The sequence below is a fragment of the Hyaena hyaena genome, unplaced genomic scaffold (genome assembly GCF_003009895.1).
Source record: "Hyaena hyaena isolate Hyena2069 unplaced genomic scaffold, ASM300989v1 scaffold_99, whole genome shotgun sequence".
Lineage (NCBI taxonomy): Eukaryota > Metazoa > Chordata > Mammalia > Carnivora > Hyaenidae > Hyaena > Hyaena hyaena.
The window spans coordinates 2423589-2444896 of NW_024080731.1; the positions used below are offsets into that span (position 1 = coordinate 2423589).

At 35.6% G+C, this 21308-nt stretch overlaps 1 protein-coding gene across 5 annotated transcripts in view; it reads right to left on the reverse strand.

The window, feature by feature from the left end:
* Nucleotides 1–6658: 6658 nt before the first annotated feature.
* PPP1R12A (protein phosphatase 1 regulatory subunit 12A) overlaps nt 6659–21308 on the reverse strand; it is a 160345-nt gene continuing 145695 nt past the window's right edge. For all 5 annotated transcript variants that reach the window (XM_039235548.1, XM_039235549.1, XM_039235547.1 and 2 more), the window contains 4 exons: nt 19212–19316; nt 14152–14199; nt 11644–11694; nt 6659–9125 (listed from right to left, as the gene is read on the reverse strand). In XM_039235548.1, coding sequence (XP_039091479.1) covers nt 9039–9125; nt 11644–11694; nt 14152–14199; nt 19212–19316 — 291 coding nt within the window. In that variant the 3' untranslated portion in view covers nt 6659–9038. The remainder of the gene's footprint in view (nt 9126–11643; nt 11695–14151; nt 14200–19211; nt 19317–21308) is intronic.

Genomic DNA, 21308 nt, shown 5'->3' on the forward strand with positions numbered 1-21308 from the left:
ATAAGGTGTACAGACCAACTGTAAAACTAATGAGAAAAATCCTTTTGAAAACTGATCTAAAATATTAACTTTGCCCAAAGAACCAATGTGCTTCTTTTATGTAGTAATGATGTGTATAATAACCCATTTTTCCATTTCTAACTTGGCTGTCAGGAGTCTTAGCAAATGTTTTACATTTAGTTAATTTTCTGAAGGAGACTTAAGTTTTCTACTCTTCCCAATTCAAAAATCGAATTCTTATTTTTAAGTAAGTAGTATTTGTAGCTTTTATTATAAAGCGCTAAAAATTATTACTGGGAAAAGGGCATAGATAGAAAGAGTAAGGTTGCTGGGGTGCTTGGGTGGCTTAGTGGGTTAAGCATCAGACTCTTGATTTTGGCTCAGGTCATGATCTCACCATTTGAGATCGAGCCCCACATTGGGCTCCTCACTGACAGTGCGGAGCCTGCTTGGGATTCTCTCTCTCCCTCTCTCTGCCCCTTCCCTGCTTTCACTTTTTCTCTCTCTCTAAACAAACAAACACATACATACATACTTAAAAACATAGTAAGGTTGTTGAAGAAGCAAATCCATCGCTCAGGAGCAAGGCTGGCGCACAGTACCTAGTCATTACATGTCTAAATGAAGTCTCTAGTTCTCTGTTGCTTCTCTCATCTCTCCTCATCTTCTGGTTCACATCATATGGCTTTAACATTAACCTTCTGGTTTGTCAGACACTCGAGAATGCCTGCATCTCAAGTCCTTTGCTTTCCCAACTCCCTCTGAAAATGCTCTTCTTACAGATACCTGCAGTATTTTTCCCTTCTTCTAGTTTTGGCTCAAATGCTATTTTTTAAAGATATTATGTTTTAAGTAGTCTCTACATCCAATATGGCGCTTGAACTTACAATGCAGAGATCAAAAGTCACATATTCTACGGAGTCAGCTACACACTCCTCACTTACCTTCTCAGTGAGGCCGTCTCTAACTCCACCTCATCCCTGACATCTTTTGCCCTGCTCTATTTTTTTCCCAGAGAAATTCTCTTCTACGGTACTGTATTTGCCTATTTTCAATTGTCTCACTATTTGAATGTAACCTCCATAAGGCAGGTTTTTTTTTTTTTAATATACAGCTTTTATTTTTAAATTTTGTTTTAATGTTTTATTTATTTTTGGGAAACAGAGTCAGAGTGCAAGGGGGGAGTGGCAGAGAGAGAGGGAGACCCAGAATCTGAACCAGGCTCCAGGCTCTGAGCTGTCAGCACAGAGCCCGATGCAGGGCTTGAACCCATGAACCGTGAGATCATGACCTGAGCAAAGTTGGACGAGAATCCATGAGCTGAGATGGTGACCTCAACCTAGTTGGACGTTTAACTGACTGAGCCCCCCATGCCCCCACATGCAGGGGGTTTCATCGCTGCCTGCTTTGCTTCTCAGTGTATACCTACCACGCAGGGCAGCGTCTGGTATGGAAGTGCTAACAAGAACACGTTGAGTGACCAAGTCTGCAGGAATCAGAATGTTTATATTTAATAGCTTAAGAAACTTAAAACTAGAAGCCAGCTGAAATTTCTTCTTCCACAAAATGAATATATCACAATTTAATTACTTGCATTTATATTTCTTTTTTATTAAGAAAATTTTTTTAACGTTTTATTTATTTCTAAGAGAGAGAGAGAGGCAGCGTGAGCAGAGGAGGGTCAGAGAGAGACAGAGATACAGAATCCGAAGCAGGCTCCAGGTTCAGAGCTAGCTGTCAGCACAGAGCCCAACGTGGGGCTTGAACCCAAGAATTGCGAGATCATGGCCTGAGCCAAAGTCAGATGCTCAACCGATTGAGCCACCCAGGCGCCCCTATATTTCCTTTTAAAAATATTCAGCAAACACCTATATGTGCAAGGCACTATGCTAAGTGCTGAGAACAAAAATGAAAAAGACCCTGTTCTTTCCAGGAGCTCAGCAGAGTAAAATAAAAGAACCAGCTTAAAAAACTTTTTTTTTTAACCAGAAAACCAAGATATGTACAGGATGTGGTACACAGAAAATAGTGAAATTTAGCTGCCTTCCCTCTGGTTTTTCTACTGCTGGCTGCAGTAAAGCAGGGACATGACACAAGAGGTGCAGTCTAGACATGGAGCAAGGAGGAGAGGCAGGAGTGTAAATTTCAGACACAAGAACAGGGAAGATAATAAAGCTCTTATGCAGAATACCATTATGTAACAAGGTTAGTTTGATCTGAAGGCTGGTGAATAAGATGATCCTCAAGATGACCTTGAGGGTATTTTATAAGAAGCATCATGTAACCTTTAGAAGCATCCAAAACTAGTGATAATCCTGACATTCCAATAGCTACAAATTTTAGCAAAAACAATATACCGGGTAGCAATTACCACCAGTAAGTATTAAAATATTTTCTAGACCATACTTACCACCTGCCTCTTCTATATGGCAAACAAACTTTATGTCACATAAATTCTCTGCCAATTTCCCATTTCTCTTTGGTAACAGCAACTGGGTTTCATAAATGGATTAGAGTCACACCACCAGTGTCCCTGGAATCTCTTGGCACAGATAATGGCATGGTTACACAGGTGTACCTTTTCCTTCTTTGCAGTGGTTGAAGGGAAGTCCTCTGAAATCCACCTCTTACTTATTTAGCTTTCTCCCTTCCTGATCCTAGAGTAAAAAATGAGGTGTTTATGGGAACTGGGTCAGTTATTCCAAAACTTTGTTTTAATGTATTTTAAAAAGAAACAAACTGTTTAAGTAAACACTATAAGTTTTGGAAATAGATTGACATTATCAAACGATCTTAGCAAATATAAATTACATTCCAAAGTAAATTACTACTTAAAAAATCACAAATTAATGTAATTTCTTCAAAGTGATAATATAATTGCAATTTTGAGCATCCACTGAACTCTAAGCATTCGAGGCACTTTATACAAATATGTCACTTACCTGAAAATATTGAGCTCAAATGGTTAAGTAGTTGAATTAATGTCACACAATCATAAAGTGGTGAAGCTGAGATTTACATTTAGATATGACTGAATCCAAAGTTCTTTCCTCATCAAGTGTTTAAAAATATAGAATTAATAATAATAATTATTTTTTAATATTTTTATTTATTTCTAGGAGAGAGAGAGACAGCGTGAGCAGGGGAGGGTCAGAGAGAGGAGGAGACACAGACTCAGAAACAGGCTCCAGGCTCTGAGTTGGCAGTCAGCACAGAGCCTGACGCGGGGCTCGAACTCACGAACCGCGAGATCATGACCTAAGCGAAAGTCGGACGCTTAACCGACTAAGCCACCCAGGTGCCCCTAGAATTAATAATTAACAAGTGAGAGAATCATGCTGCTGTCATGCTACTGTTAAGGCTTATATTAAGTTTTGAGTACCTTCTTTTGGGGTAATGTACGATCTACTGAGTTAACATAAATACAGTTGTTACCTGTTATATATCAACAGTCCACATTTTCATTGGGAGAGAAAAATTTGCTGCTAAAACCATAGCACTATCAATGTCACTTATCTTACTTGGAAATAAAAGTTTTTGGAAATTAAGTTTTGATCATCAATTAAAATTGTCTATTAAAAAAACTCTTTTTATTTTTGAAAGACAGAGAGAGACCTAGCATGAGCAGAGGAGGCGCAGAAAGAGGGGGAGACACAGAATCTGAAGCAGGCTCCAGGCTCTGAGCTGTCAGCACAGAGCTCGATGCAGGGTTTGAACCCATAAACCGCAAGATCATGACCTGAGCCGAAATCAGATGCTTAACTAACAGGGCCACCCAGGTGCCCCTAAAAATGTCGGTATTTAAAGAATGCATAAGTTCTTTTGCATGTGGGTATGTGAAAATATTTTAAAACCTTTATGATGGGCTACTGGACACATAATTTGCATCAGGAAATCAACTAGCTGCTTAAGCATGAAAGCATTTATCTAAAAAAAAAATCCCATTATAGGACAAAATGGCTTAGTAATAACAAATTCTAAGGAAAGACACAGAAATTTAGTGAATGTGGCGGTGAGGATGTGGAATTAGAGTAAGAATGTGAAAAAAAAATTCAAGAAACACTATCCCTGAAGTATTTTAAGCCTAGACATGTAAAATAGACTCACAGGCAACTTAAGGCAATTTCCTGCAAATAAACCATCCGACTGATTACAATAGTAGATAAAGTCCTGGATTAAGAATTGGGAAAAACAATGACAACCACAACAAAATTTGGTTAAAAGCTCTGCTAGTATTAGGCTTGGAATGCTAAATCAGTTAACTGTAGATTTCAGGTTTCTCACCAATAAGATGGGAGATGGATTTTATTTACCCAGTCAGCCTATTGTGTGGATTAAATGAGGTATCCTATTAGTATGAATTTGTATTGAATCAGACCTGTAATAAATACGAAGTGTGAGGAAGGAGAAAGGCGGCAAATTTCTTCTTTTCTACTATCAGTCTCCCAGATGCACAAAGGACAGGCCCTAATTCAGGACAAAATCTACTAATAGTGATAATTTCTTAAACTCTCCCTCCTTTTCATTAGCTTTTTATTATTACTGATTAAGACAGACAGACAGACTGACAGAGAATGAGAACATGAGTGGAGGAGGGGCAGAGAGAATCCCAAGTAAGCTCTGTACTGTCAGCACAGAGCCTGAGTAGGGGCCAGAACTCATAACTGGGAGATCAAGACCTGAGCTGAAACCAAGAGTTGGATGCTTGACTGACAGCTACCCAGGCATCCCTTTCAATTACCTTTTAAAATGAAAACGCAGTTAGTTTTTGTGACCTATATATTTATTGGAATTCAAGCAGTGGCAAGTTGTGCCTTGCTCAGAAAAACTCACTGATAATAAACTTTAAACAACTTGTAATAAGGGTGCCTGGGTGGCTCAGTTGGTTAAGTATCTTTTTGGCTCAGGTCATCTCAAGTTCCAGTCCCACGTTGGGTCTGTGCTACAATGCAGAGCCTGCTTGGGATTCTCTCTCCCCGTCCCCCTCAGTCTCTTTTAAAAATCAAAACCAAAATAATCTTGTAGTAACATTTCAAGTTATAGTAATAAGAGAATTGTTACATTATAGCATCTTAAACTTCTGATTCCTCAATGTTTCCATTTTTATTTTACTTTTTATTTTTTTGAAAGAAAGAGAGGGTGCAAGTGAACAAGGAACAAGGAACAAGAAAGAGATAAGCGGGGCTTGAGCTTACCCGACCCGGGACTCGAACTCCTCAACTGTGAGATCATGACCTGAGGAGAAGTCAGATGCTTAACTACCTGAGCCACCCAGGAGCCCTAAATTTATTACTTTGTAATCTGGTCATTTTGTAGGCAAAGAACAGAAATATGACACTCTGTGTCACTTACCTCAGAGAAAGAGCAATCTGTTGTTTACAAAGCACTTAACCTCGGAGAACCTTTCCAAAAAGAGAGTCAAGCAATACATTTAGGTATCTAGAGACATACTTCGTAGGAAAAACATTTTCATTCTATACTCAATCCTTTTGGGACAGCAGCTCATCAGTTCATATGTGAATGGAGACTCACACACAGAGATCACATGCATACAGTGTAACACATGGACATCACAGAAAAGACTGCTCAATCAGACTTCATGCTTGCAGCCAAAGGTTTTCATCAATGGGTGGTTAATAGTGGTCAGTAGAGTCTGCTCTGTATTCTGCTTCTAATGATGAAACGAAGGACAGACAAACTACAAGGCTATTCTGTCCTATGGGAAACATACGGTCTTAGTCTGAAGAGAACTGGGCTCTGGATGATTTTCTTCCTAAAACAGCTCATGACATGGAGAGTACAGACTGTTTTAGATGGGCCAAAAAAGACTAAATGATAATAAACTTCTAGGCAAGAGTAAAGTAGTTTAATGGATTGGTAAATACCTACTTTTTGTATGAATCCTCTCTGACAGTTCTATAACTGCTTTTCATTTGGCTTTGAAGTATTTGCATGTGAAATTCTTTTATGCAGGACAAACAACAGGAATGTTCTTAGTTCTGTGAGCATGCATAGGAAAAAAAAAGCACTGGAAACAGAAAAAACAGAATTCAATTCTGGTTGTATTAATGTAAACAAAGTCCTCTACCAAAGTTCCCCAAACTAAAAGTGCCTTTTAATTTTATAATGTTTTATTTATTTCTGAGAGAGAGAGAGAGAGCACGAGAGCGAGCAAGGGAGGGTCAGAGAGAGAGGGAGACACAGAATCCGAAGCAGGCTCCAGGCTCTGAGCTGGCTGTCAGCACAGAGCCCGATGTGGGGCTCGAACCCACGAACCACGAGATCATGACCTGAGCTACTGAGCCACCTAGGCGCCCCTAAAAGTGCCTTTTTAATGTAGTGATAGATGTGCAAGTAGATGAGGGGCTGAACCCAGGCGCCCCTAAAAGTGCCTTTTTAATGTAGTGATAGATGTGCAAGTAGATGAGGGGCTGAACTTGGGGACAAACCTAGGCTGAAGAATGATCTATTATTTTACATTTCAATGGAATATTATCTTTATATGTATTCCCAACCTTATGTTTGCAGCTAAGAAAAAGCACAGGTTTAATTTAGAAACCACAAAATGTTTATGTAAATGAAATCTGCTACAAAGCTACTATCTTGAGACTGTTTTTTTTTTACCCAGTTATTATCATAAAAAACTAGTTCTCAGATTCTGCATACAGACAGCTTTATGTAAAATATATAAACATTTGTCCAAATTGGTACACAGATTGCATAAATATGGCAATTAAGATTGCATTTACAGATGTGCATGTACAATGTTGTGCAAATTATCACAATATTACAATTTTGAAAATTATTCAAATTGGAATCCAAATAAAGCAATTAGTGAAAAAATACCCATGCAGAATTTAAATATCTCAGAACAAAATTTAAGTGTCTTCAGTAAAAGGTCACACATTTAAAATAGTTTTATTCATTTTATTTGTATATGTCAAAATACATTTTTATTTCCAAAATAGTGGGTTTTGCAACTAGTTTCATGCAGAAACAAGGTCTGCTCAATACTACCAATAAAATCAATATCGCACAGTAGCTGTTCAGTTTTAGATACAAAGAATAAATAACCTAAATACAAAACACTAAAATATTAGAAACATGTATTTAATCATTCTTCACAGGCATTCAAACTTCACAAATATAATCCTTAGCATGCCTAACTGTTGTGCAACCAGAACATGTTGCAGTCACTCAAACTGATCAATTATCTGTATATTTTATGTCCACATAAGACCATGGAAATTCTCTATATTCAGACCTACCATTCATACAGTTCAAATATAACCAAAAATAAAATTCCCATAACTATCCTTGTACCTTTAAAAATCAAGAATCCTGAGCTTGGTAGTAAGAGCATAACCTTATATCTTCATAAAACCAATCAAGAGAGAGAGGACTTAAAATCCTGCTTACCAAAACACCCTTTCCCAGCCCCAAAGTAATCTAAAATAGGCAGTAGAACACAATGACCTTTTAAAATGAAGGGGTACAAATTCACATTTAATATAGTATACAATACAATCAATAATACAATTAGCTACTATAAGCTTTACAATGTACAATTTATTCAAATGGCTGAACTGTTCAGTGGTTAAGGAGACAGTTATGTGCCAGAAAGATGTGGTATTTTTTTGCATGGTTTGATGAAAATATAAAAGCTATTTGTCCAAATAAAAGCCATCTTCACTATGTACTTGGTTTTTCTTTTTTTCTTTTCTTTTTTTAAAAAGGCCACTGAAATGTATAAAATGGTCTGAACATGATGGTGGTATCAAAGTCAATGCCTCTTCACATGGCAATAACAGTGCATTTAACATTAATTCACGGTTAAGTCTGCAAATGATTTCATAGCATTACTTTGGCTAGCACAACAGTTTTAGACAGCACTCAGATAAATATAGGTATGTGAAATGTGAAGCAATTATCTTATGCAACTTTAATTGTGGTTGAATACTATCAAATGAAAACTGAAAATAAAAGTAAAAGCACTTTACAGTAGAAAACTTTTGTAAAGATAGGGCCCCACATTATGTGTCACTTTTAAAGTCTTTATATCACATTGTTAGCAAATTTTGTTTTTAACACTATTATGGAGTAGCCTACTTTGCATTAACAGACATTTGAAGTAAGAAAATAGTCAAGCATGCCATGTGGTGGTCTAAAAATCAAAACAATACACTTATTTATATACACAGCATCACTCAGTACCTGCTAAAATGAATGTGAAGATTACAGAATCTAACATCTTATACTACAATAATAAAAAACAAACAAAAACAAAAAGTGACCAATGAAGGCAGAAAATAGGACTTAAAAGAATCTAATCTCAACCGACTTTAAAGCATTCATATAAGAAATAAATGCATATTGCACAAACAGTGAAAGCAAATGTTCCACCAAGCAACTCAGTTCTGGGTGGAAGACAACACAGCATTAGCCTAATACAGGACAATGATCTCAGAAGGACAGGTGTTCTTTTCTGTAAATAAGAAAGCTGTGAAAACACAGATGAGTCTGCCACATGAAGAGTTAGGAGGAAAAAATACAAACCCAAACTTAGATGTAAAGCAAAAAAATATCGAAAAACTGGAAACTGTGGCACATCAAAAAATGTTGAATAACTGTCTTCTGTGAGAGCTGAAAGTTTTTGTTGACACAAAAGTATTTATGTACAACTAAGGCTTACTGGTTAAATATCTCTGAGGCATATCTGGCCTTGAACACTTTCCTTATATGCTGGAGCTGTAAACAAGTTTTCTCAGTCATTAAAAAAAAAAATCTTCTCAGCAGCTGCATTAACATGAAACAATGGTCTTGATACAAGAAAAAAAAAACAAAAAAAACAAAAACAAAAAACCCAGAAAATTAAACAAAACACAATTCCTAGATAAGAGGGCATTTGGCAGGATATCCAAAAATGACAGTCTCCCTGGATTCTTCCCAGGCCTCCAGTGACTGTCGATTATGGTCCACTGGGTTGCTCATATGTGCAATTCCATTACTTGCTGCTTTTTTTTGTTTCCTTTTTTTTTTTATTTGGAAAGTTTGCTTATAACTCTGATCAAGGCCCCATTTTCATCCTTTAGCCTCTGGTTGTCTGCTTTTAAGTCTGGTAACATCTATAAGGGAAACAAGAAAAGAAAAAGTTTTACTTCAACAGGAAGATAAAATGTTACCCTTAGTATTTTTATATTTTCACAACAAGACACATGAACAAGCTTTGTCAGTTATATAAATTTCTAGTGGCTACAGTGTATAAGAAAGAAAAAATTTGGTTTGTGAAGCTAATTAGTTTAATAAATGATGGAATGAAAAGTTGATTCTCCCAAAGTTATCATTTGGAATGTACTAAATCACTTGATATTATGACTCACAAGCACACCGTATTAGAGCAGCCAAGAAAATGAAGCCTGTTTTTGTTAGGATAGGCTCTCAAAGGGAGTTCCTCTAAGACTTCATATCCGCACCTAAATCAAAGCCTTTTACTTTATTTACATTGGACCTTAAACCATAGTGCTTACTATTATTCCACAAGAAAACCAGCCTATTTAGGAATGTTTTGAGGTAGTTAGACTTGTTCTAAATTATTAGAATTCCTTGAAGGATTCACCTGTAGTACTAAGCTTAAGTACGTACTACAATGTCTGATCCAAGATAGATGCTCATTAAACAATAAGTTATTCCTATTAGAACAGTATAAAATAATTTATAAGCCAAAATAGTCAGTCTATATTTATGAAAATATCTAAGCATTGAAAAAATAACCAGTGTTTGGAGCAAACAGAAAAACACACGCTCAGGTCCTCAAAGGAAATCTATTTTCTGTTTTATAGACAAGCTGAAGGAGGGGGTGGAAATGTTATCAATAAACTGGACTTTCTACTAAGAATGATACAAATTCCATGTGCTCTGCCAGATTTGCTAGGAAGGAGAACAGCTTCTATTTTGGACAATAACAAATACTTTCTAAGACACTGAAAATAGTGTTCCACTACCTTTCCTCAACTTTCAAAATGTACTAGATTGTAAAATTAGATAAAAGTAAAACTTCTACTTGGCCAAATTACCTTAAGCAAAATCTTTATGAAGAGTTTAAATTTATGTGGAATGAATTGTTTGCAGAAGGTATGGTTATAAAATACAGTAATCTTAAGTTTGTGTATCAGGATACCACTGTAATAAAGGACTAAGTGAACCCTGAAGTGGTTCTGAGTGAAAATGATATTATTTTGAAAAGTAGGTAAAATATGTTTAAATTTCACCTTCAACATAGTAATTATATGTAAAATGCATGTTATACTGTTTACCATTTTCTTTCTAGTGAAGAATTTTTAATGGTCATATTTTTAATCCATAAAAGACCTGTAGAGCCAAAATGTGCACAAGCTTTGCAAAGTGCAGACAAATCTTTAAATCTTTAAATCATCTAAATTTACTGGAGTTTATCAGTCAGAATATACAATTAGTGACACTTTCTAACATTCTGAGAAGCCATGCATAATTAACAGTTATATGATAAGCTACAGACACAATGGCATTAATTTGTAAAAGTGAGCTCAAGACACGCTTACTAACACAAAAACACCTGCCTGGCTCTACCAAGAAGAAATGATGAAACTACAAGTTATAGGTTCACAGCCTGCAGTTGCCTATAGAACCCTGAGCGCTTGGCTACCACTCTTGTCAAGGCCCTATTCTCAGTCAGCAGTCGCTCATTTAACTCTCTCAGAGTCTGAATTTGCTTTATTTGATGCAGGTTCTGCAGAATTAGAACATAAAGAAATAGAAAATAAAAAAATAAGAAAATGAAAAAGAGGACAATAAAAATACAAAGAATCACAGATAAATGAATATAAGAAGAAAAAAATTAAGAGTCTTAGAAGGATATTCCCTGAGATTCACAAAGGTAAATAGTGCAGTCCTAAAATTCCATATCAAACAAAATACATAAACAAAATCCAAAAAATTTGTCTCTAAAGCCATTCAGTAATAATATTCTAATAAAGAACCAAATTCAACAATACAATAATTAAATCTTGACAATCTAATTCTACAGGCACATTTTCATATGTATCAGTTCATTAATTCATAATGTGATAAAGGTGTCTTTAGCAAGACAACATAATAAAAGGTATCAATTAACTCTGCTATTTTTGTTCCCCCTGCAAGAAGTGTTCCTTCTAACACTCAAAACAAATCATTACTTCTACAGGTAATTCAGAGTTCCATAAAATACAGCTCCGCTGGCCCACTACTGCAAAGTCCTTTATTTTCAAAGGAAAGCATTTTTGTATCCACCCACCCCTACCATTTACTCTCCAAGAATCAGAGTATGTGAATTGTGAAGAATAAATAATAAATCCCAAACCTTACAGCCATTATTGTCTAATTTCTTCTACACCTGACCATCAAAACTGCCATGAAAATTGATTAAAAAAGATTTGAATTATAAATGTTCTCCTAGCTCACCTAAAATCTGGATTTAGGAATAAAGAGAAGCATGGTATATAGATAATTCATAAATTACATAATCAGTGTTGAGAACAATTAATGTAAACATAATATGTACAACAGTTCTGTAAAAAGTAAGTTCATAAACAGTACCATCTCTCATAAGTAGTAACATGGTATACTTACTTTAAGCTCTTCTTCCATTTCAGATATTCTTCTTTCTAGGGCTCTTCGTTCCTAGATCAATTTAAGGTAACAATATTAATCACATAATTATTATATTCTTAATTCTCTTCTACATTGTGAAATAGTGACACTTTAGAGTCAAAAATCAAATCAGGAGCAGTGTGGGAAAAGGTGTGATGCCAGTGATGTGTAAAGAGCTTTCTAAATTTTGAAACAAATATAAGGATATTATTTTTTATTAATTTCTATAAGCTCTTTCTTTAAAGCTTTGACTTTCTGGTAAGATGCTACATAACATATTCAAACTCTTTTTTTTAGTTCATTTAAACTTAGAAATAGAATAAACCAATACTCAAGACTGAGGATTACATAGAAAAAAAAAAAAAAACCACACATAGATGCAATTATTCTAGTGACAGAAGCAGAAACGCAAGAAGCAAGCATGCCTAAAATACGTGTACTTTAGACTTTCAAAAGGATCTAAGAGAAGTTCATCTCCTCCACCTGCAATGTCTACTAGCCATGATTTATCCAGTTAGCTTTACAGGTTTGAACTGAAGTTGATACTGTGTGCAGCACTGATGCTGTGACTCTAATGAAGCAGCCGCTGCAGCATGTATTTTCAAGTTCCTCCTTTCAAAGAGTGACAGGCAAAGGCAACATACAACACGTTACTGCAGTGTACTGGTTTATTCTGCCTTAAATAATAAGCATTCTAGGGTGTTATGCAAAAAGCAAGCAGCAGTAATTAATGTGCTGTAAAACTTTGGTTAGGTCATACCGCCCAGAAGATACTGACTCTTGCCGGTCACCTTTCAGATATAAACCATTTAAATTTAGTTTAATCACTATGAATTTCCAAGACATTCTTTCCCAGATTAATAATTAATGTTGATATTTAGTAAAGCAGTAATATTTACTGTAAATGTTAATGTTTTAGGTTATATGATGTAAAAAAAAAATAGACGGGATCCTATTCATAGTCTTTTAAGTACCATGTTATTCTATTATTAACTTGTTTAAACACCATTACATGGACAAAAATCTTATTTTCTATGAATAGAACTTTCTCCTAGTTAATGATACCGCTATGACTAATTCATAAAAACCACTGAACTTCTCAAAACACTAGGATATATAGTGTCATATTTGATCCTCATAACTTGGTGACATATCGTAAATAGCCTATTTCTTTCTGCCCCATCATCTTTAATTTTATTAAGTATCTTCAAGATTTTAACTACTTTCTGGTAAAGGAAGACAAGAACACTATATCTAATTGTCTTGTCACCAAATTGGCAATTATAAAGTTGTAGGCAATTTCTTCTGTTTGGCAAACTTATTAACATAAAAAAATATGGTTACGAGTAAATACGTAAATTGCTTAGCCCAGTGCCTGCCTGGTACACTGAATAAATGTTAGCAGCTATTATTAATACTATGATTACTAATGTCTATTAAAATGAAAGTAGATCAGCTACTCTGTAAGTTATCTGCATTTGATAGGCAGGCAAAGGAGTCAGGTGAGAATGTCAAGAGTATGAATGTATGTATCAGATCTACACAAGCTTAGATAAAAAAGGACAGATATCATTTCTCTCTCTCTCTCTTTTTGGTCAAAAAAGTAAACAGACTATTTTTATAATGGAATGGAAGAAAATGTTTTATCAACTGCTCCTGATTATTTATTCTTTGACTTAGAGATCACACCCAGGATGTAATTTCTTCTCTGGCTGAAATCTTGTTAAGTATAGCCAGAGCTTATCTGAACTAACAGATACTCTTTGGGCACTTTTCCTTTAACTTTTGACATTTAAACATTCTGAACTACTCAAACTCAACTTGTAGAGTTATACCTATGGCCACTGTAAGACCCCTGAGCAGTAACAACAGTAAATGGAGAAATACAAGTAAAGGTATCACAGCCAGATACAAAATTAAAGAAACACAAAAAAGAGCAAAGGGCTTTTCTAGGAATCAATTTTCTTTTGTTTAAAATATCCTATTTAAGTTAAATATTTAGATTCAAAATTAAGTAAAGCATCACTAACTTAAAAAGAATTTTAAAATTTGATATCCTTAGAATCTTTATAAACTTTGTTTAAATTTTGCAAAGAATTAAACTAAATGTATACATGATCAAAATGTTTTAAGTATGTCACCACAGAAAACCAAAGAAAGATAAATGGCATTTCAAAAACATTAGATTCATTATCACAATGTATACATTTAAGAATGAAGGCAGAGATTTTTTTTAATCCATTAAAAGAGTAACATGGTAAATTAAGTCTTAACATCTACAGAGATAAGATTATTTCATACCTACAAAGGTCCCAAAGAACTATATAAAGAAGCTAAGCCAGAAAACATTCATAATTAAATATTAATCTACACTAATTAAAACTATCAAATATAAAGCCAAACCTAAAAGAAAAAAAACCCGATTACTGCTTATATAAAATAATAAAAGGGGAAAAAGATTACTTACTTAATAGAATGGACACTTACCCTTTTTTCCATTTCCAATAGTGACCGATCAGCAAACTTTTCTTGTCTCTGTAACAAAGTAAGAAATATAAAAGGGATGTAAGTGCAATAAAGGTGGGAGGGGGTAGTGGAGGAGGAATAGTAGCTCTCCTCTAGTGGTATTCAAATAAATCATACTATTCAGGTAGAGTAATATACAGGCATAAATAAAGAAAAATCAGTTTTGTACTGAAATAATAAAGAGTTAAAGGAATGCTTAGAATTAAAATGGTGTCCACAGCTCTCATGGACTACATGCCACTTTCCTCAGGTCTTTATATAGTACAGTAGGGGGGAAGGATGGATGAGCACTGTGGAACACCACCAAAACAAACTAGTTTCCTCTCCGATGCTCAGCCAGCTCTCTCCTCTCCTACACCACCAGGAGGAGTGGCTAATCTGAATGGTCAAATTCTAAGATCCTGACTGAAATGCAGTTAGGACTAGATTGAGTGAGTATCCATATAGCCAAACCAGTGAACTGGCCTAAATTTTGCTCTCTCTCCCAGGTTAGTCTTGCCCTCCCTCTAACCATCACCCACATTCCAAAATTGGTAAGGTTCATAATTGTGTTCACTTATAAGAAATCCTAGCTATATAACTTTTCTTCTGCTGGTGAGCTTTAGGACTCTCATTTTCCTGCTTCCTGTACTATACTATTAACTCAAAGTTGATAAAGTCCTGAGATTTGGGGGCTGGAAAGGACCCTTGGGGTTTTAAGCCACATGGCACATCTAACACCACAAAGCTCTGTATATGGATACTGAGTAAAAGGCCCAGTTAAAAAACAAGTTCTATCCTAGCTCTTTCTTACACTGACTTCTGTACATATATCTCCCTTGGGATTCCTGGTCACTGTTGAAAAGAAAACCCATCAAATGGCTCACTTCCCAAAAGAGAATTTGGTGAATAGTCAATTTTATCAATTTACCAAAAATGTTTTTTTCTAATGTTTATTCATTTATTTTTGAGCGAGAAAGAGAGAGAGAGAACGCAAGAGCACAAGCAGGGGAGGAGCAGAGAGAGAGTGGGAGGGAGACACTGAATCTGAAGCTGACTCCAGGTTCTAAACTGTCAGAGTAGAGCCCGATGCAGGGCTCAAACCCACTGAGCCATGACATCATGACCTGAGCCGAGGTTGCCTGTGTAACCGACGGAGTCACCCAGGTGCCCCCCCCCAAAATGGCTGTGACACCTTTTTCTTTTAAAATATTTATTTTATTTTTGAGAGAAAGAAAAACAGCAAGCTGGGGAGGGGCAGAGAGAAAATAAGACAGAGGATCTAAGTGGGCTCTTCGCTAACAGCAGAGAGCCTGAGGCAGGGCTCGAACCCACACATGGTGAGATCACGGCCTGGGCAGAAGTCAGATGCCTAACCAAATTAGTCACCCAGCTGCCCCTTTGACAACTTTTTTTAAAGAATAAAAAACAATTTTTTAAAAATGCTTATTTTTAAGAGGGAGAAGAGACAGCACAAGTGGGGGAGGGGCAAAGAGAGGGAGAGACAGAATCCGAAGCAGTCCCAGGCTCTGAGCTATCAGTACAGAGCCTGACACAAAGTTCAAACCCACAAGGTGAGAGATCATGACCGAAACTGAAGTTGGACCCTCAAGAGACTGAGCCACCCAGGCACCCCGGTTTTTGGCAACTTGAACAATAATGTTCTTTTACGACTATTAACTATAAAATTTATTTAAAAATATATTTCATCATTAAACATTTCTCCTTTTTTCCTTTTTAAGGATTTTATTTTTAAGTAATCTCTACACTCAACACCGGGCTTGAATTTACAACTCCAAAATCAAGAGTTGCAAGTTCTACTGACTGAGCCAGTCAGGCACTTCTCAAGGTTTCTTTATATAATTTTCTGTTCTGTCAGTCATTTTAGTATTCATGCTTCAGTATTATCAAGACCTGTAACCATTACTTTTTGATCCTTTTATCACAGTTTCTTTTTTGTGGTTATAGTATATAAAATTTAAAGATTCTTCATTTTCTCTGTTGTTTTAAACGGTTGTATGCTTTTATGCTTACTCTTTCTAGAAGAAGAAAAGTCAACATTTGAATTATTGTTAGAAATCAAATTCAGAATTTCAAATATACAAACTTTTCAATTCTGATTTCTTTTTGTTGTTTTAAATTTAAATTTATATTTTAATTGCTAGAAATACAAAACAAAGGCTAATCTGCCCCTTGAGGATCTGCAAATGAATCCTAAAAATGCTTAAATGACTAAAAAATGTAGGAGCATCTGGCCGGCTCATGTGGGTTTGAAATCCACACTGGGTGTAGAGATTACTTAAAAAAAAAAAAAAAAAAAGACTGAAAAATTTAAAAATGACATTCAAAAGCACCCAAAAGAAATCAGAAATAGCTGAAACAATGCCATTACATATAAGTTGGTAAAAGCTTAGATGAAAATTAGCATTTTATTGAAGATTTTTCTTCATATAGAAGTATTTTAGCAACTTTATGATTTATCTGCTAATTTCTTACATTAAAAATCAATTTTATTAATTAGTTAATATTTCTGGTGAATCTTCTGGTTAAAGCTGTTAAAATCAAAATTACTAAATCTAGTGAAATGACATTTGACAAAATATTCATCAAACCAGTTTTTGGTAAATCAGCCTACTTCCCCCTGTTGGAGACTATATGGAGGAGAGTAGCTGAACTAAGACAGGATTTAAAGATTCTAGATTCCCTTGGCCAAGTATTTTCAAACACACTATTAACAGGACAATAGTTCCCTTGGAAAAACTCCATGCAACCGTCAAACTGCCACCACTATGTTACGGAAGTAATGCTCAAAAAAGAAAATAAAAACCAGATGGAATGATCACAGTAGACTTAAATGCTCAAGATAAACACTCTATAGAGTTGAACAAAAAGTTTAATGTTTATCAGTTCTACTTTTACATATATCCTTAAATTTTAAAAAAAACATTTACATAGTTTTTCCAACTAAGATAATAACTGAATACTTACCAATGTCTTAAACTCTGAATTACCCTTCCCATTATTCATTCAGTATACTGGGCATGGTACTCAGAATGTCTGCTTAGGCAGAAGCTGTCATACTTTTAAATCCAGTGACTTTTCTGGCCACAGTCCACAGGATCAGAAATTGGTACAGGACCCAAAGGCAACTTGTAATAGGTTGTCCAGTGTCCTATGAAATCGGACTTGTCACTAACAAGACTGTGAGCTGTAACAGGACTGCTCCATGCTGATAATAACTGGCTAATTCTATCAGTTCTCCTCTCTTGTAGAGTTCGAGTGAGAGACATATAGGAAGAATGAAATGACAACAGGGTACGCAGAAGAGCAGAAAAACAGAGAAGGTAGTAAGCAGTAAAAACACAGATTAGTTGACTCACCATAGTTATAGGACACTGCAACAGAAAGCAGTGAACTTTTTTCTTTTTTAAGCAGTGAACATTTTTATTTAGAAAACATGATGATCAAATCTCTAGAGCTAAAGCTATTTTCAGAAAACTAGTTATGATATTTTTATGAGAGGCTCACAAAGCTACTAATGCAACCCAAAGAATGATGACTTTCCAGTTTACCATGAAGCCTAAGCGTAAGCCAGCAAGTTGTAACTTGTATGACATTCCAAGTTTTTATGACACCTCACTAAGAAACGTGTTCTTGTTCTGACTTAATCCTCTTTATATAGTGAACCCTCATCAACTGATGAAATCTGCAGAGCTAAATAACCTCATAAGGTTATCTTAATTCCTGGAATTTTAGCAAAGCCTCCACTGTGCATAGCCAACTGCTTCAGAATGTAATAGTGGTTAACAACAACAAAAAGGGACCTGGTAACAAGTTTAAGTTCAACATAGAGAATTAACTTAAAAAATTATTATTTTTTTAAATTTAAACATGAATAGATTCCAAGATGTAGTATAATATTTCTTAAGATTCTTGGGTTACAAAAAGCTTCTCTTTGAATGGGGACAGGTGAAGAATGAGGAAGGAATGTGCTTATTACTATCTCCCACAACTATAGTATTCCAAGAAAAAAGCTTAGGAAACAATTCCTAGATAAAATGTATCCTAGATCATATATACGGCTGTGAATTTTGTTCAGGCTACCCCAACTTCCTTGTCTAAAATGGTCTCCTGTAGGATGTTCCACAGAAGGGAGATAAAAACATTTAATGACAAACGATCTTCTTCTAGCATTATTATACTAAATTACTTTTTAAGGAATAAACAAAATATTTATAATGAATAAAAGTGATTATAGGGGTGCCTGGGTGGCTCAGCTGGTTAAGCACCAGACTTTGGCTCAGGTCATCAATCGCAGTTTTTGAGTTCAAGCCCCACATCAGGCTCTGTGCTGACAGCTCAGAACCTGCAGCCTGTTTCAGATTCTGTGTCTCTGTCTCTCTTGGCCCCTCCCCTGCTCTCACTCTGTTTCTCTCAAAAATAAATAAAACATTAAATTAAAAAAAGTGATTATAAACTTATTTTATGGCTTTAAGAAGGTTCTGTATAAATGCTTTTAAAGCCTCGCAACATGTGTATTATTCTGGAAATAAGCATTTAAGCCCTGCATGTATCACAACATAAGCATTAAAAGGTTTAACAATACTTCAACTTTCCACTACAAGGCTATACTTCTATATGTGTATTTTTTTCAAGTTTATTTATTTTGAGAAAGAGAGTACACTCCGCACATGCAGGGGTAGGGGCAGAGAAAGAGAGGGAGAGAGAATCCCAAGTGGGCTCTGCGCTCCTGATGCAGGGCTCTATCTCATGACTGAGATCATGACTGGAGACTAAGAGTTGGATATTTAACCAACTGAGCCAACCAGGCACCCCTATATGTCTATATTTTTAATTAATTCTAGAAAGAAGTAAATGAAGTCATCAGTAAACTGTAACATCTTAATTCCTTCTTATTGATAAGCTATTATCAATAACCAAACTTGTGTTTCAAAGAAACATCTGAGAATATTTCAATCCATTTTTTAGACAGAATAAATCACAACCATTACCTTCAGGGTAGAACAGAAAAAGATACAAACCTGGGTGGCCTTTTCCAACTGTAATTTAAGATCTGTCAGTTCTATATTTGTATCATGTAGCTGTGCTTTCAGCTTTTCATTTTCAGCTAGAATTTGTTCATAAAGCTGTAAAAATTAGGGTAGAACAACAAATTACTTTTCTGTTCTCCTAATACTACTTTGCAATATTAAAATAGAGAGATTAATGTATCATAGGAGCCATTAAAGGAGACGTTAAAAATATTTTAATGCTTTGTGGCTGCAAGGCAGAAATTTTTGGTTATGCAGGTATTTGTCACATGTGAACTCTTTAACAAATCAGTTCTGGCGTTACAAATTTAAGAATTCACTGAAAAACCTAACTGTTCTATTTCCATTAAAAAAATTCAGTTATATGATAAAGTGGGACCACATGTCTACAGATCAACTACAGTTAGAGCTAAGGGTTGAATAGCTTCCGGTGATCTTCATTTGGGGTCTGTAAGCTTTTCTGCCTTTGATTCTCTCTTGAATTCCTGACACTGAGATGGAGCATCAGTTGTATTTATCATTATAATTGTATTATTTTGACTCAAATCTAAAGGAAAGTGAAATATTTCTTGAAGTTTCATAACACTTGAAGCTACTACTTCATACCCTTCATCTCTACTACTACCACTATAGATGGCTAAAATCATCTCTATCTAGACTATTCTAATATTAAAACTGTTTTCCTGACCTCTTTCTAATTTGTTCTATACATAGCAGCAAGAGTTAACTTTTCCAAATTACCATCTCAATTTCATATGCCAATTAACCCTCAGACATTAGAAACCCTTGAACAGCTTCCCAGTGCTCTCAATATAAAGATATCCTTAAAACAGCCTCTAAAGCAGGTCTGGTCTGGTCTTGACTTGCACACCTACCTGCAATCTCACACCTCCATCCCTAGCCATGCCCTCCATGCTCTACTAGCCATACTGAAAATTTAATTACTTCAATGTATCCTGTGCCATTATACCATCAGGTCTATGTCTTTGCAGTTCATTCCACCTAGAAAACGGTTTTCTCCCATTCTGCCAGTTTAACTAATCTCCTTAAGGGATTGCTTCTGAAGCTTCACTTCTCCAGAACACCTGTTTCTAGGCCCTGTAACTTTCCTTTGTTACACACTTTTAGAAAACAGATCCTTTACTTCAGGATAAATGTTTCTATTTTTAAATTATACATTTATTACTATGACTGTATGATAATGTCTCTCTCTTCCACTACATGGAAGATATCCATAAGAGCAAGGACAGTATCTCCAACTCTACTGCCCATGAGTATAAGCTCACCATTTAGCACAGTTCAGTGTTCAATTCTTTACCGAACGAACAACAATCTTATTCATAATGTAAATCGCCCTCCCACCTTCCTACTCTTGCTGACTTGGTTTGTTAAGAAAGTGATACCAATAGCTGCCCAATACCTGGGGAACATGTACAAATATCACAAGGCTTCTTTTTCCCCCAACAAATTTCATCAGGCTTTTTCTAAGCTGAAAATATATATTTTTTAATTAAAAAAAGTTTTTTTTAAAATTTATTTCTGAGAAAGAGAGAGAGAGAGAGAGCAGGGGAGGGTCAGAGAGAGAGGGAGGCACAGAATCTGAAGCAGGCTCCAGGCTCTGAGCTAGCTGTCAGCACAGAGGCTGACGTGGGGGTTGAACCCATGAACTATGAGATCATGACCTGAGCCGAAGTCGGATGCTTAACCGACTGAGCCACCCAAGCGCCCCTCTAAGCTCAAAATATTAAGAATTATGATAGAATCCTAGATTGTTGAGTTTCCAAGACTTATTTCCATCCTTAATCTGTAATAGCACTTAAGCTACCACAAGGTTTTTAGTTACCTAGGAAAAACTCTATTCTTTTAGGAAAGCTCTATTCTTTTTTTGGCTACCTCTTACTAACAAATAGGTAAAGAAAAATGTGTGTGCATACACACACAAACACCCTCAGCCCCCATGCCTCTCCTCTTTGCAGCTCAATCACAGTACCACCATACTGGCCAGAGACACTTAAGTGTGAAATTAAGTCTCTTTCTTTACCAAAAAAAAAAAAAAAACAACAAAAACAAAAACAAAAAAACCCACAA